Source organism: Hypanus sabinus, chromosome Y (assembly GCF_030144855.1).
Source record: "Hypanus sabinus isolate sHypSab1 chromosome Y, sHypSab1.hap1, whole genome shotgun sequence".
Taxonomy (NCBI): domain Eukaryota; kingdom Metazoa; phylum Chordata; class Chondrichthyes; order Myliobatiformes; family Dasyatidae; genus Hypanus; species Hypanus sabinus.
The window spans coordinates 1,511,128-1,527,414 of record NC_082740.1 but is presented as its reverse complement, the minus strand read 5'-3'; the positions used below and the strand labels follow the sequence as shown (position 1 = coordinate 1,527,414).

Below are 16,287 nucleotides of genomic sequence, written 5' to 3'. Positions count from 1 at the left end.
AGGCCAATGTGCCAAAAGCTTTCTTTATGACCCTATCTACCTGTGACACCACTTTCAATTAATTATGGATCTCTATTCCCAGATCCTTTTGCTCTACCACACATAATGTGCATTACTCATCACTATGTTTGACCTCCCTGGTTGGCTCTACCAAAGTGCAAAGCGTCACATCTGTCTACCATTTATCCCATTTTTCCAATTGGTTCAGATTTCTCTATAAGCCATGATGGCCTTCCTCACTGTCCACTTCACGTCAGGGAGCCATAGACCACTGCTTTCCTAAGGGATGTGTAACAATAATAACATTTCAGGTTGGGAGCTGTAGGCTGCACTTTTCAGAATGCAGGTAGAGCAATAATACCTTAGAACCAGAGAACATTACAGCACAGAAACAGGCCTTTTGGCCCCTCATGGCTGTACTGAACCTTTTTTCTGCCTAGTCCCACTGACCAGCACCTGGGCCATATCCCTCCATACCCCTCTCATCCATGTACCTGTCCAAGTTTTTCTTAAATGTCAAAAGTGAGCCCGCATTCACCACTTCATCTGGCAGCTCATTCCACACTCCCACCACTCTCTGTGTGAAGAAGCTCCCCCAATGTTCCCTTTAAACTTTTCCCCCTTTACCCTTAACCTATGACCTCTGTTTTTTTCTCCCCTAGCCTCAGTGGAAAAAGCCTGCTTGCATTCACTCTATCTATATCCATCATAATTTTATACACCTCCATCAAATCTCCCCTCATTCTCCAGGGAATAAAGTCCTAACCTATTCAACCTTTCTCTGTAACTCAGTTTCTCAAGTCCAGGCAACATCCTTGTAAACCTTCTCTGCACTATTTCAAACTTATTAATAACCTTCCTGTAATTCGGTGACCAGAACTGCACACAATACTCCAAATTCGGTCTCACCAATGTCTTATACAACCTCACCATTACATTCCAACTCTTATACTCAATACTTTGATTTATAAAGGCCAATGTACCAAAAGCTCTCTTTATGACCCTATCTACTTGTGACACCACTTTTAGAGAATTTTGTATCTGTATTCCTAGATCCCTCTGTTCTACTGCACTCCTCAGTGCCCTACCATTTACCCCGTATGTTCTAACTTGGTTTGTCCTTCCGAAGTGCAATACCTCACACTTGTCTGTATTAAACTCCACCTGCCATTTTTCAGCCCATTCCTCCAACTGGTCCAAATCCCTCTGCAAGCTTTGAAAACCTTCCTCACTGTCCAGTACACCTCCAATCTTGGTGTCATCAGCAAATTTGCTGATCCAAACAACATTATCATCCAGATCATTGATATAGATGACAAACAACTAAGGACCCAGCAGCAATCCTTGCTGTAATCCACTAGTTACAGGCCTCCAGGCAGAGAGACAATCATCTACTACCACTCTCAGTTTTCTCCCACAAAGCCTATGTCTAATCCAATTTACTACCACATCTTGAATATAAAACAACTGAACTTTCCTAACCATGTAGGATCTTGTTAAATGTCCTCCTAAAGATGTTCCTAGGGAACATCCATTGCCTGGTCTTCATCAGCTGTCTTGGTAACATCCTTGAAAAATTCTGTAATGTTTGTTAGACATGACCTACCATGAATGAAGCCCTGCTCACTATCCTTAATCAGTTAATTTATTCAGATTCTCATAAATTCAGTCCCTTCCCACTACTGATGCAGACACACCAGCCTAAAATTTCCTGGCTTAAACTTAAAGCTTTTCTTAATATTGGCTATCCTCCAGTCCTCCAGTACCTCACCTGTTGCTAAGGATGATTTAAACATCTCTACTATAGCCTCAGCAATTACCTTCCATAGGATCTGAGGGGACATTTTTGTCAGGCCTTGGGGAATTATCCACCCTAAATTGCCTGAAGACAGCAAACACCTCCTCCTCCGTAATCTGTATGGGGTCCATGAAGTTAATGCCTTTTTGCCTCACTTCTATAGACTCTGCGTCTGTAAATACACATGCATGTAATTCATTTAATATCTCCCCTATCTTTAATATTCTGACTTTCCAGAGAACCATTTTTATACCTTGCAATACTTCTGTTTTTACCATACCTGTGGAATCTTATAGGATTCCCTTCACTTTGCCTGCCAGAGCAACTTCATGCCTTTTTTTTAGCTCTCCTGATTTCTTTCATTAATGGTCTCTTGCATTTCTTATACTCCATAAGCACCTCATTTGTTCCTACTTGCTTTGATCTATTGTGCACTTCAATTTTCTTCTTAATAACTCTGAATATCTCTTGAAAGTCAAGGTTCCCAAAATTGTTATCTTTACCTGTTACTCTGAGAGCCACATACAAGCCTCGTATCTCAAACTTTTGTTTTTGAAGTCCCCCCCACTTATCAAGTATACCTTGGCCAGAAAACATTATTATTATTATTACCATTAATTGTTTTTAAAATAACCTTGTGCTTCTTGCAACAGTCTGTGACCTCTCTGCAAATCAGTTTCTCTAAATCACTAAGACGGTGGTGTGCCCTGTAATATAGCCCCATTAATGTGATTTTAACTTTTTTATTACTCAGTTCCACCTGCACAACTCTCCTTGACTAGTTGAATTTTTCAGTCTTTCCTGAAGAACACTGCTGCAACATTTTCCCCGACTAGTAACAACATTCCACCTCCTTTAATCCCTCTTGCTCTGTTGCATCTAAAACAATGTAACTATGGTACATTGAGCTGCCAATCCTGCCCTACTGCAACCAAATCAAACTAATGGTTACAATACATTTTGGATACTGTTGGTGAGGATGACCTACCAGGAACAAGTTGCAGTGGTCCTGTCTCTGGCAGTGAGGTTGGACCCTCGACTAGGAAGGGGAGGAGGGAAGAGAAGAGAGCGGTAGTGATAGGGGATTCTATAGTCAGGGGGGCAGATAGGAGATTTTGTGGGGAAGATCGGGAGTCTTGGATGATATGTTGCTTCCCTGGTGCCGGGGTCCGGGACATCTCGGATCGGGTGCAGGTTATTCTCGAGAGGGAGGGCAAGAATCCAGATGTTGTGGTCCATGTAGGGACCAATGACGTGGGTAGGATAAGTGAGGGGGTCCTGCGTAGTGAGTTCAGGGAGTTAGGTGTGAAGCTGAAGGGCAGGACCTCCAGGGTAACAATCTCAGGATTGCTACCTGTGCCTCGTGCGGGAGAGGCAAGGAACAGAAGGATTATACAGATTAGTACGTGGCTGAGAGGATTCTGGATTCGTGGTTCCGGAATATTAAGTGTGTAGTAGAGAAAGGTGAGGCGGAACAAGTGATAAGGAGGACACATTTACAGAGGGATGGTCTGACGGAACATGGAGTTAAATATGTTGAAAGAATAAGTAAATTTAGGAAGGACAACAAAATTCTAGGGGCGTATAGCCTGATGGGAGTTCGGGAGCTGGGTTAAGCACAACAGGCAGCGATTCAAACAGAGAGGAGAAATGGGCTAAAAATTCTGTATCTGAATGCACGGTGTCAGAAATAAGGCGGATGAGCTTGAAGCTCAGGTGCGAATGGGTAACTATGATGTTGTTGGGATAATGGAGACATGGCTGCAGGGAGATCAGACCTGGGAAATGAATGTACAAGGGTATACATGCTATCGTAGGGACAGAAATGTGGGCAGAGGGGGTGGGGTGGCCTTGTTGGTGAGGAATGAGATTCAGTCCTTTGCAAGGGGGGACATAGGATCAGGAGAAGTAGAGTCTGTGTGGATAGAACTGAGGAACAGTATGGGCAAAAGGACCCAAATGGGTGTTGTCTACAGGCCACCAAACAGTAACATGGATATTGGGTGCAAGTTGAATAGGGAGTTAACATTGGCATGTGGCAAAGGTAATGTCGCAGTAGTTCTGGGGGATTTCAACATGCAGGTGAACTGGAAGAATCAAGTTGGTGCTGGACCCCAGGATAGGGAGTTTGTAGAGTGCCTATAGGATGCATTCTTGGAACAGCTTGTACGAGGGCCGACCAGGGACGAGGTTATTCTGGATTTAGAGTTGTGTAACGAACAGGATTTGATAAGCGATCTTGAAGTAAAGGAGCCATTAGGAGGTAGTGACCATAATATGATGTTTTTATCTGCAATTTGAGAGGGATAAGGGCAGATCGGAGGTGTCAGTGTTGCAGTTGAACAGGGGAAACTATGGAGCCATGAGGGAGGAGCTGGCCAAAGTTGACTGGATGGATATCCTAGGAGAAAAGACAGTGGAACAGCAATGGCAGGTATTCTTGGGAATAATAGGTGCAAAATCAGTTCATCCCCCAGAGAAGGAAGTATTCAAAGGGGGGAAAGGGGCCACAGTGGTTGACAAAGTAAGTCAGAGATTGCATAGCATTAAAAAAAAGGAAGTATGACAGAGCTAAGGTGAGTGGGAGGACAGATGATTGGGAAATTTTTAAGGAACAACAGAACTTAACTAAAAAGGCAATACGGGGAGAAAAAATGAGGTAAGAATGCAAGCTAGCCAGGAATATAAAGGAGGATAGCAAAACCTTTCTCTTATATGAAGAGAAAGAAGATAGTTAAGAACAATGTTGGGCCCTTGAAGAATGAATTGGGTGAAATTGTTATGGGAAACAGAGAAATGGCAGAATAATTTAATGAGTACTTTAGATCTGTTTTCACTAAGGAAGGCACAAGCAATCTCCCAGATGTATGGATGGGCCAAGGACATAGGGTAACAGAGGAAATGAAACAGATTGACATTAGGAAAGAAACGGTGATGAGTAGACTGATGGGACTGAAGGCTGACAAATCCCCAGGTCCAGATGGTCTGCATCCTAGAGTACTAAAGGAGGTGGCCCTGGAAATTGCGGATGCATTGGTAATTATTTTCCAATGTTCCTTAGATTCAGGAGCAGTTCCTGAGGATTGGAGAATGGCTAATGTTATCCCACTTTTTAAGAAAGGAGGGAGGGAGAAAACAGAGAACTATCGTCCTGTCACCCTAACATCAGTAGTGGGCAAGATGCTAGAGTCCATTATTAAAGATGAAATAGTGGCATATCTAGATAGCAGTGACAGGATTGGGCCGAGCCAGCATGGATTTACCAAGGGCAAATCATGCTGGACTAATCTATTGGAGTTTTTCGAGGATGTAACCAGGAAGTTAGACAACGGAGATCCAGTGGATGTAGTGTACCTCGATTTTCAGAAGGCATTTGATAAGGTCCTGCATAGGAGATTGGTGGGTAAAATTAGAGCTCATGGCATTGGGGTGAAGATACTGACATGGAAAGAAAACTGGTTGGCAGATAGAAAGCAAAGGGTAATGGTGAATGGGTATTTCTGGGAATGGCAGGTGGTGACTAGTCGGGTACCATAGGGCTCGGTATTGGGACAACAGCTGTTTACGATTTATATCAACGATTTAGATGAAGGCACTGAGAATAACATCAGCAAGTTTGCTGATGATACTAAGCTGGGTGGCAGTGCGACATGTGATGAGGATGTTAGGAGAATTCAGGGTGACTTGGATAGGCTGAGTGAGTGGGCAGATACTTGGCAGATGACCTTTAATGTGAATAAGTGTGAGGTTATCCACTTTGGGAGTAAGAACAGGAAGGCAGATTATTATCTGAATGGTGTAGAGTTAGGTAAGGGAGAAATACAAAGATCTAGGAGTCCTTGTTCATCAGTCACTGAAGGTGAATGAGCAAGTGCAGCAGGCAGTGAAGAAGGCTAATGGAATCTTGGCCTTTATTACAAAGGGAATTGAGTACAAGAGCAAGGAAATCCTCTTGCATTTGTACAGGGCCCTGGTGAGACCACACCTGGGGTATTGTGTACAGTTTTGGTCTCCAGGGTTAAGGAAGGACATCCTGGCTGTAGAGGAAGTACAGTGTAGATTCACGAGGTTAATTCCTGGGATGTCTGGACTGTCTTACGCAGAGAGGTTAGAGAGACTGGGCTTGTACACGCTGGAATTAAGGAAATTGAGAGGGGATCTGATTGCAACATGTAAGATTATTAAGGGATTGGACAAGATAGAGGCAGGAAATATGTTCCATATGCTGGGAGAGTCCAGTACCAGAGGGCATGGTTTGAGAATAAGGGGTACAGCCATTTAGGACAGAGTTAAGGAAAAACTTCTTCTCCCAGAGAGTTGTGGGTGTCTGGAAGGCAGGGGAGACCAATCCTCTGGGTGCTTTCAAGAAGGAGCTAGATCAGTATCTTATGGATAGGGGAATCAAGGGATATGGGGACAAGGCAGGAACTTGGTATTGATAGTAGATGATTAGCAATGATCTCAGAATGATGGTGCAGGCTCGACGGGCCGAATGGTCTACTTCTGCACCTATTGTCTATTGTAATATCATAACTCCAGGAGTTGTCCATGTCCTGAGCTCATCTGTCTTTCCTACAATATTTATTACATTGAAAGCAGTACACAGCCTTGGACATTAGTTGCCCTTGTTGATTCCTGACTTGTCTGAAATCTTAACAACATCTTCTGCCATAACCTCTCTACCCCTTCCCTCTAAGATATGTTTCCTTCTAGTTCAGGTGCAAACTGTCTCTTCTGCACAGTTCTTTTTGACTTTTTATGTTTCTTGGATTTATTGGTAATGACCACAAGAAAAAGATATATCGATTATATATATTTTTTTGACTTTGAACTTCTAAAAGTGAACATTTTGGACTGAGAACCACTTCATTGGGACTGTATTTTGTGTGTTTTGGGGAGATGTTTCCAGTGTCCTTCATGTGTGGAGTACTCTGTGGCAGAAACCCTAAATGGCTCTGATGTAATCTTAAGGAAACATTCCAATAGAACTAGTAGTTTCTGTACGATGTGGAGAATTATTATTATCAGTAGACTTGGATCACACTTTAAATTTCTCCCCTACAGAGGCTTGGTGAACCGTTGTCTGCAGTGGCATCTGATAGTCGCTGGCAGAATCTGAGTGAATCCTAAAGAATGCAATGTCTTCTATCCCACTACCCACTAGCTCCACACCTCTCCTCCATCCCACTGTCTGTTTCCCTTAGCCATTCTGAGCGATTCTGAGGGACTCGGACATGATGAGTGTCCATGTGGTGGGGAAATGCCATAGACCCTGAGGGAATGAGCACCTGGGAAGAATGCCAAACTCAGAATTGACTCTGTGTTTCTTTTGTGCAGATTGTACCGTGGTGGAATCTGCCTTTTCGGAGGGTGTTCAACCTTTTCCAAGCTTGAATTGCCCCACGAGAGTAAATGACAGTTCCCCTTCCAAAGTTCTTCACAACCCAGCAGGAGGGACCTGCCTGCAATCAGACAGTGTCAACTGCAGGAACCCCAGCAAACCACCCTCGCAATTTGTTTATGTCTTCACAACTAACCTGGCTAACATGTGAGTGTGTGGAATGGGTGCAGAAAAACATGCAAAGCCCTGGGAGGTCAGGTGTCATATGCTGAGCTGAACCTTTAGTCGATGGCAGTGAAATGATTGTTCTTTAATTAATGAAATGAATCCCCTCACCAGAACCACACCCAGCGATTCTATAATATAATCCTGTAATTGCTCAATAATATTCATTCCAGAGACCTGGAAAAGCAAGGGCATACAGGAGAAGGGAAGATGATGTAAGTGTTGGAATGGAAGGATCATGAAAGGGGTGGGTTGGTGTCAATGAGTGATGAATAGGAGAGTAGGAGTACTGTCAGTGAATAAAGGTACCGTGAGTAGAGAAAGTGGGTCCTAGGAAGGTGGTCATGGTCATGAAAGTGTGGTTTGGGAAGGGAATAGGTGGTTACTGGAGGTTTTCAGGAAGTGGAGTGGAACTGACATTTAAAGTTCTGGCTGCATTTATATTCTGTGTTGGTTGGCAGGGCTGCGGAGGCTGTAATCCAGGGCCAGTCGGATTCAATTGTAATCTATCACATGCACAACGTGCCTCACATGAAACTGGAGCAAGTATGCAAACAGAAAGTAAGTTACAATGCAGCAACAACAGAATGGTCCACAACACCTTATACTTCACATTTCGTACTTCCAACTCAACTAGGTCTAGTCATTCAAGTTGCCACTGAGTACTTGCCCAGCATTTTCATTTAGACCTCCCTCGATGGCGGAGAGTGAAGGTGGGTTTTATGAATAAGTTTTGCAAAGCACTACCTTCTATTTTTGTTACATTTCCCTTACAACTTCAATCTAACAGAAGTCTCAGGTTGTCGTAGGTTACAACAGGACTGATGGAATTCAGAGCTGAGCTGAGAAGTGGCAGATGGTGTGAAGTGATCCACTTTGAAGGATTGAACATTTGAGGGCAAATATTGGGTTAATGGCAGGATTCTTAACAATGTGCTGGAACAGAGAGATCCATATCCGTAGCTCCCTCAAAGTTACCACAAAAATAGATAAGGCAGTTGAGGAAGTATGGTAATACAGCCTGGATTAGAGAACATATGATGAAAGGTTGAGTGAGCTCATGCTTCTGTCTTTGTAGTGAAAAAGATTGAGAGAAGACTTGATAGAGGTGTATAAGATGTTGAGAGGCATACAGTGTATATAGAGATGACAGCCAGCACTTTTCTCTCAGGTGCCAATGGCTAAAACAGAAGGGCTTAAATTTAAGGAGTTTGATGAAAATTTAATGAGTTTAATAAATTAAATTTAATGAGTTTGATAAATTAAATTTAATGAGTTTGATAAATTAAATTTAATGAGTTTGATGACCCTCCTCCCACCTTCTTTACAGGGCCCCTTACCTCCTCCCTCTTTAGTCCTGACGAAGGGTCTCGGCCTGAAACGTTGACTGCTCATTTCCATGGATCTGCTGAGTTCATCCAGTGTGTTGTACGTGTTGATTTGACCACAGTATCTGCAGTGTATTTGTGTTTAGATCGATCTTAGGATTGGTTAAAGGGTCAGCACAACATCATTGGCTGTAGGGTCTGTAATGTGCTGTAATGTTAACAGAGGATTGAGCAAACGGTGGGGGTAAGAAAGATCATAGTTTGGATGGATGGGTTGAAAGAGTAGTTCCCATATAGACTGAAAGATGCTACAGAGCGTTGTAAATCTAGTTGGCTACATCTTGGGTACTAGCCTACAAAGGACATCTTCGGGGAGCTGTGTCTCAGAAAGGCAGCATCCATTATTAAGGACCTCCAGCACCCAGGGCATGCCCTTTTCTCACTGTTACCATCAGGTAGGAGATACAGAAGCTTGAAGGCACACAGTCAGCGACTCAGGAACAGCTTCTTCCCTTCTGACATCCAATTTCCAGATGGATGTTGAATCTACCTCAGTTTTTAAAAAATATACAGTATTCCTGTTTTTGCACGTTTTTTGAAATCTATTCAATATATGTAATTGATTTACCTGTTTATATATTATTTTTTTCTTTGCTAGATTATGCTAGATTATATTTGCTAGATTCTTTGCTAGATTGCATTGATCTGCTGCTGCTAATTTTTAGTAATTTACTCGAACAGGGATTGATTCTTTTAGGAATCAATGTGCATATGTTTTTAGTATTCTAGTATTGAAGATCTTTCATTCTAGAAGCTGCCATGGAGTGTGAAAAAGCAGTTCTCATTCACACCTTGGAAAGCCAAAGGTAAATCTATGTATACCAATATGAACACTTTGCATTCTTAACAACACACACAAAATGCTGAAGGAACTCATCAGGCCAGGAAGCATCTATGGAAAAGAGTACAGTTGATGTTTTGGGTCAAAACCTTTCAACAGCACTGGAGAAGAAAAGATGAGGAATCAGAGTTAGAAGCTGGGAGTAGGGAAGGAAGGAGTGTAAGGTGATAGGCAAAACCTCAGTTCCGTGCCTGCCATGACACTGAGCTCTTCTGCTGCTTCCATCTCTGGACCTACTTCTTTGGCTTTGTGCTCTTCCCTCCATCCACACCTCCGTCTTAACCTCACCACCAAACCCGCAGGCAAGGGTGGTGCTGTAGTAATCTGACATACTGACTTCCACCTCGCTGAGGCCCAGCAACAACTGTCCAACACCTCCCCTTACTGATCCCACTAAGGAGCACCAGGCCGTTGTCTCCTATACCATCACCACCCTTATCAGCTCTGGGGATCTCCCATCCACTGCCACCAACCTCGCACTTCCCGTTTCTACCTCCTACCGAAGATCCAGAAACATGTCTGTCCAGGTACACCTATTGTCTCAGCTTGTTTCTGCCTCACCAAACTCATATCAGATTACCTCAACACTGTTTTATCCCCCCAAGTAAGTCCATTACTACAAACATCTGGGACACTTCACACTGTCTAGATCTTTTCAATAATTTCAGGTTCTCTAACCTGAGCAGAACTGTCTGCTTAATATGCTGACAGCATTTTGCTTCTTCCTGTTCTAGAAAGCAGCACCCATAGCTCCAAGGCCATTTTCAAAAGTTCTGATTTTTACTATGAACTCTATCCATCCCTCACCAGGAAGGCCTCATTGCTCCCCATTTCTTTCTGGGCACCAGACCCAAGCAGTTCCGCTCCACCTCCACTCTCCTTCATCAAGCAGAACTTGTCCTCACTCGTAATAATAATTTCTCTTTAGGTCGTCCCACTTCTTTCAAGCCCAAGGGGTAGCCTTGGGCACTTTCCCTACAATACATCGACAACTGCATTGTCGACTTAATCAAGTTTGCCTCTAACTTCCACCGTGTACCTCGCTCATTTTTGACATCTCCTTTAGCTTTCTCAAATTCTCTGCCTATATCTCTGGAGATAGCTGATGCATTGATGTCTGCCATAAACCCATGAACTCTCACAGATACCCAAACTATACTTCTTCTGGCCTTGATACTTGTAAAATACCATATCCCCTTCTCTCAATTTCTCTGTCTGTACTACATCTAAAGCCATAATTCCAGAATGACGTTCTCCACTTTCAAAGAAAGGGGCTTCTCTTCCTCCATCATAAATGTTACCCTCATCTGCATCTCTGCTATTTCATACCTGTCTGCTGCTACCCTCTTCACCCACCAACCTACCAGAGATAATTCCTCTTGTTCTCATCTACCACTTCTACCATCTCCAAAGGGATCCCAAAACCAAACACATCATTCCCTCCCTCCCCCAGCTTACTGCTTTCCACAGTGATCGTTCCCTACACATCTTCCTTGTCCATTCGACCCTCCCTACTGACCTCTCTCCTGACACTTATACTTGCAAGTGAAACAAATGCTTCACCTGCCCCTACAACTCCTCCCTCACTACCATTCAGGACCATAAATAGTTCTTCCACGCGAGGCAACATATCACCTGTGAGTCTGTTGGGGGTCATATACTGTGTCTGGTGCTCCCATTTTGGCCTCCTCTATGTTGGTGTGATCCAACGTAGATTGGGAGGCTGCTTCACCGAGCATCTGCGCTCCATCCACCAGAACAAGCAGGATCTCCCAGTGGCCAACCATTTTAATTCCAGTTCCCATTTCCATTCCGGTATTTCCATCCATTGCCTTCTCTACTGCTGTGTTGTGACTTCACATTCTAAACAATTTAAAAACTTTGCATACACACACACACACACACACACACACACACACACACACACACACACCATTAAGCTTGGGTAAAATCAATATGAAGAATCAAATTCAGTAGATTAATCAGGTTTACAGTGACATTTTTGCAAAAATAACATCACTCCTGTTAAGGATTATGCACATTTTCATGCAAGTATGGTTGAATTTATGAGCCCACGAAATTATATTTGGAAGTGGTAATCCAACTACCTTATCTTCCCACGCCTGGGCCCTATTTGTGTTTAGGATTTTAATGAGTAAAGTTGAGAACCATATTGTGTGTCATTACTTACCCAGGCCTGCTGTGCATGAAGCGTAGAAGCAGAAAAAACCTACAGCACAATACAGGTCCTTTGGCCCACAATACTGTGCTGAACATGTACTTACTTTAAAAATTACCTGGGGTTACCTTTGCCCTCTATTTTCCTAGGCTCCATATATCTATTCCAGAAGTTTCTTAAAAGACTGTATCATTCTGATTGAAAATGGGGTATGGTGCCAGTGTCCTTCCTCTCACTAACAGGCTTTCCACTCTGCTCAGAAAGGATCCAGACTTCAGGAGCAGCCATCACACAACACCCTTTCACCTCGCACTCACCAGCCACGTTCCCAGCAACAGGGCCAACAGTGCTTACAGGCACCTAGCTCAGTGCCTCAGGAGGAGGAAGTTGAACTTGAACCTTCACACTCGGATATGGTTTCCAAACCAATAGAGAGCAATGGAGGAGCAGGGAACCCCAAGTTCAGCAACATGACCACCAATCCATTACAGGCAGTTTCAGCTAATCCAGCCAATGGTGGAAATATTGAGACAAACAATTCAAATGGGAATGGATCATTGGTAATAAACCCGCATGGCAACATTGAAGGCTTGTCCAAGGAGCAGCTGGAGCACAGGGAACGTTCCTTGAAGACCCTAAGGGATATTGAGAGACTCCTGCTACGGAGAAATGAGAGTGAATTTCCCATGAAAGGCAGCTGTGATCCCAATGGGCAAGGAGATGGGCAACAGGCTATGAAGAATCCAGTAGAACTTTTACAATCCATGATTTCTCAAGGACAGACTTTGGATGGACTTGAAGTGCCAAATATGGAGCAAGAGGTAGTACACCACCAAGAGGTGGTGGAGCATGACCCCATAGGACAACAGGTCAGCATACTGATGAATATGGTCAGCCAAGAGAATCTGACTTCAGAACTAGCGGCCTGGAGGAAGCTTCAGGAGGACTTCTATGAAGAAAAAAAGAAGAAACAGGAGCAGACTGTAGTTCAACAAAGAACAAAGCAAGAAATGATGATGCAGCAGCCAATGATGGTGCGAGGACCTCCCCCTCCCTACCACAGCAAAGCTGGTGACCAGTGGTCATCTGGTATGGGCAAGTGGTTCACAGGCATCATGGACCTTCCTGATTCTATGCAACCCCGAGGAATCACCCCTTTCTCTGAGCCTCGCTTTCCCAATAGCCAGATACAGAGGGTTAGTGGATATGGAGGAATGCAGAATATACCGATGGAAGCTTTGGAACTCATGAACCCAGTGCATGCTGGGATTGCCTGGCCAGATGATATGCTCTCAGTGGGAGGCAAAGTACACTTTCCCCACGGGGGCAACCTGTATCATCCTGTCCAAGGTAATCCTGAGAGATTCAGGAACCCTGGAGCCAGAGAAGAGTTATTGAGGCAACAGCTGATGGAAAAGAGATCCATGAGTATGCAGTACCCACTGAATTTGAACAACACCAACAGCATTGGTGGCATGAACCAGGGAATGGAGATGAAGCAAATAATGCAGGCACAGAGTCAAATGGAGTCAGGAGCCATCTCTGGGATTTTCTCTGGGCAGTTACCTGGAGATAATGTGAATGGAAGTCCAATGGGTATGGACTTAGTTGGGTCAAGGGGAATGTTGAGCCCTCCACTAGGGCAAGCTGGACTTCTGCATGATATGGATGCCTCGATAGGTCCTGGTAATATCAGTATGAACATGAATGTAAATATGAACATGAACATGAATCTCAATGTCCAGTTGACACATCGGCAGCAGATGATGATATCACAAAAAATGAGGGGGCAGGAAATGATGTCACATCAAATTTTGACTCCAGAGGCGATGGCAAGAGTCAGAGCACAAAATGGCAGTGGGATGATGGGTGACCCTCAGAAAATGTTGATGAAGCCACAATTCCCTAATCATAGACAACATGGTTTTCCCAGTGGTCAAGGGCTGTATTCCAGTATGTCTCAGGAAGTCACTAATATGGATAATTCTGGAGAGATGTTTGGTACTGAACAAGGCACTATGTCCATGAATAACATGAGCAGTGTAGGCATACTGAGCCATGTGCAAATGACACCAACTTCAAATCAGTCCAGCAATCACAGTAATATGACTGTGATACTTCCAGCATCCCAAAGGGAGCTAGGCCGAAGACCCTCTGACCTTATGATCAACATCAATCAAATGGATTCTCCCGACGTGGGTCACCTAAAGTCATCAACCATCAGCCAGGTTCACTCTGCCCTGGTCAGCTCTCCATCTGTCAACCTCAAGTCACTCCAAACACCATCTCAGCTGCCAAACTTGTCTGCTAATGCCTCAGAACCAATCAAATCACCCCAGCTCATGAGCTCATCGCTTCCTATACACTCTTCAGCAAGCTCTCCCAGTCAGTTAAAGTCACCGTCAGTGTCTGTTCCCTCACCTGGATGGACCTCATCAACTAAGACCACACTACCAAGTCCTGTGATCACCCAGAGCAAACAGCCAATGAGCTTGAACTCTTTTGCCCCTGTGGGAAACACTGAACAAGGTGAGAAAGGAAGTCGAACTTTTGCAATAATCACTGAGTAGCAATTAAATCTCAAAGTTTTATTTATTTTAGCTGGATTTTTTTGTTTATGTTCCCAAACTCTTACAGGCCCAAATTGAACCCAGGTCTCTGGCATTGTAATAATTCTACTCAAAAAGCCACACTGCTGTGCCCATTTTAGAATGACAGCAGGGTATCAGGCAGAGTCAGTCCCTGGAACTGAGTTGACTAGAGGATAGGATATCATTGTGCAGTTGGATATCATGAACCAGTTGCAGAATATTGTTAAGTGTGAAGGTAACAACCAGAGGTCTTGGTGCCAAAAATAAAAAGATGATGAGGTCCTTCAACAAAAATATAGTGCTAGTTGGGGATTTGAGAGTAAAAATAAGATTAAATCTTGTTTTAAATCTAGTGCAATTTTTTTCATGAGTGTAGACAAAGCCAAGATAGGCTTGGTCGATCTGTTTTTAACAGATTGTTTCTGAAACAGAACAGTTTCTTGATCACTGAGACTGTTGATGGTGACGGCGAGTCATGCACAAGTAGTTGTACCTGATCAAGAACAGGTTTGCAGACTCTTTCCAATGACAACCATCATTTCTAAGATATGGGGCCTAGAACTGTTGATAATACTCCAAGTTTCGTCTGGCTAGTGTCTTACGAAGCCTCAGCATTATCTCCTTGCTTTCTTTACCACAGACTCAAAAGGTGAGTTAAATATTTTGGACTCATGCATGACTCCCAAGTCCCTCTGTACCTCTGATGTTTGAACTTTCTCCTCATTTAGATAATAGTCTGCACTATTGTTCCTTTTACCAAAATGCATTATCATACATTTCCCAACACTGTGTTCTACCTGCCACTTTTTTGCCAATTCTTCAAATTTGTCTAAGTCCTGCTGGAAATGCATTGATTCCTCAGCACGACTTACCCCTCCACTGATCTTTTTATCATCCACAAACTTTGCCACAAAGCCATCAATTTCATTATCCAAATTATTGACAAACAATGTGGAAAGCAGTGGTCCCAACACTGACCCTTGAAGAACACAATCATGGCAGCTAACCAAATACAACTTTTATTTCCACCCACTACCTTAATGCCTGTCAGCCATACCATTATCCAAGCCAGTGTGTTTCCTGTAATGCCATAGGATTTTATCTTGTTAAGCAGCCTCTTGTGTGAAACCTTATCAAAAGCCTTCTGAAATCCAAGTAAATGACATCCACTGCCTTCTTGAGTCCATCCCGCTTGTTACTTCCTCAGGAGTTTAACAGATTAGTCAGGCAAGATTTTCCTTGACAGAAACTACCCCAAAACTTCAAAACCTGTACAAGTACCCCAAAACCTCATCCTTGATAATAGACTCCAAAATGCTCGTAGCCAATGTATGGTTCATTTATAAGAAGAGACTGCATCACCGTGTATATACGGTTATATGACAATGAACATCGGTGTGCTTATGACTGTATCACAGAGACTGTCAGAGCATGTCAGACTCCATAACAATGAATGTCAGTGTGTATAGGACTATATCACAGTAAGTATCTGTGTGTGACTACATCACAGTGAGTGTCAGTATGTGCACAACTATATGACAGTGAGTCTCGGTGTGTGTAGGACAATATCATGGAGAGTGTCAGAGTGTATAACAATGTATAACTGTATAACAATGTATGTCAATGTGCGTATGACTACATCACAGAGAGTGTCAGTGTGTGTAAGACCAACTCACAATGAATGTCAATGTGTGTGACTATATCAAAGTGACTGTCAGTGTTTGTATGACTATCGCAGTGAGTTAGTGAGTGACCCACTATATCACAATGATTGACAGTCTATGTACGACTCTATGAAGGTGAGTGTTATTGGGCATATGGCTATATCGTAGAGAGTGTCAGTATGAAACTATATCACAGTGAGTGACAGGTTGTGTATTACAATATCACAGTAAGTGTCTGTGTGTGCATGTCTATAACATTG

At 43.3% G+C, this 16,287-nt stretch overlaps 1 protein-coding gene across 14 annotated transcripts in view; it reads left to right on the top strand.

Moving 5' to 3' along the window:
• Window positions 1–16,287, top strand: part of LOC132385333 (B-cell CLL/lymphoma 9-like protein) — a 267,028-nt gene that overhangs the window by 36,064 nt on the left and 214,677 nt on the right. For 8 of the 14 annotated variants that reach the window (XR_009509157.1, XR_009509158.1, XM_059957362.1 and 5 more), the window contains 3 exons: window positions 7,136–7,346; window positions 7,826–7,925; window positions 12,015–14,301. Coding sequence is in view for 12 of the 14 variants with exons in the window: in XM_059957362.1 (XP_059813345.1) it covers window positions 7,136–7,346; window positions 7,826–7,925; window positions 12,015–14,301 (2,598 nt within the window). In the remaining 2 variants the exon portion in view is untranslated. Of the gene's footprint in view, window positions 1–7,135; window positions 7,347–7,825; window positions 7,926–12,014; window positions 14,302–16,287 lie in introns of those variants that run through there. The other 6 variants (XM_059957368.1, XM_059957366.1, XM_059957367.1 and 3 more) reach the window with 4 other exon arrangements.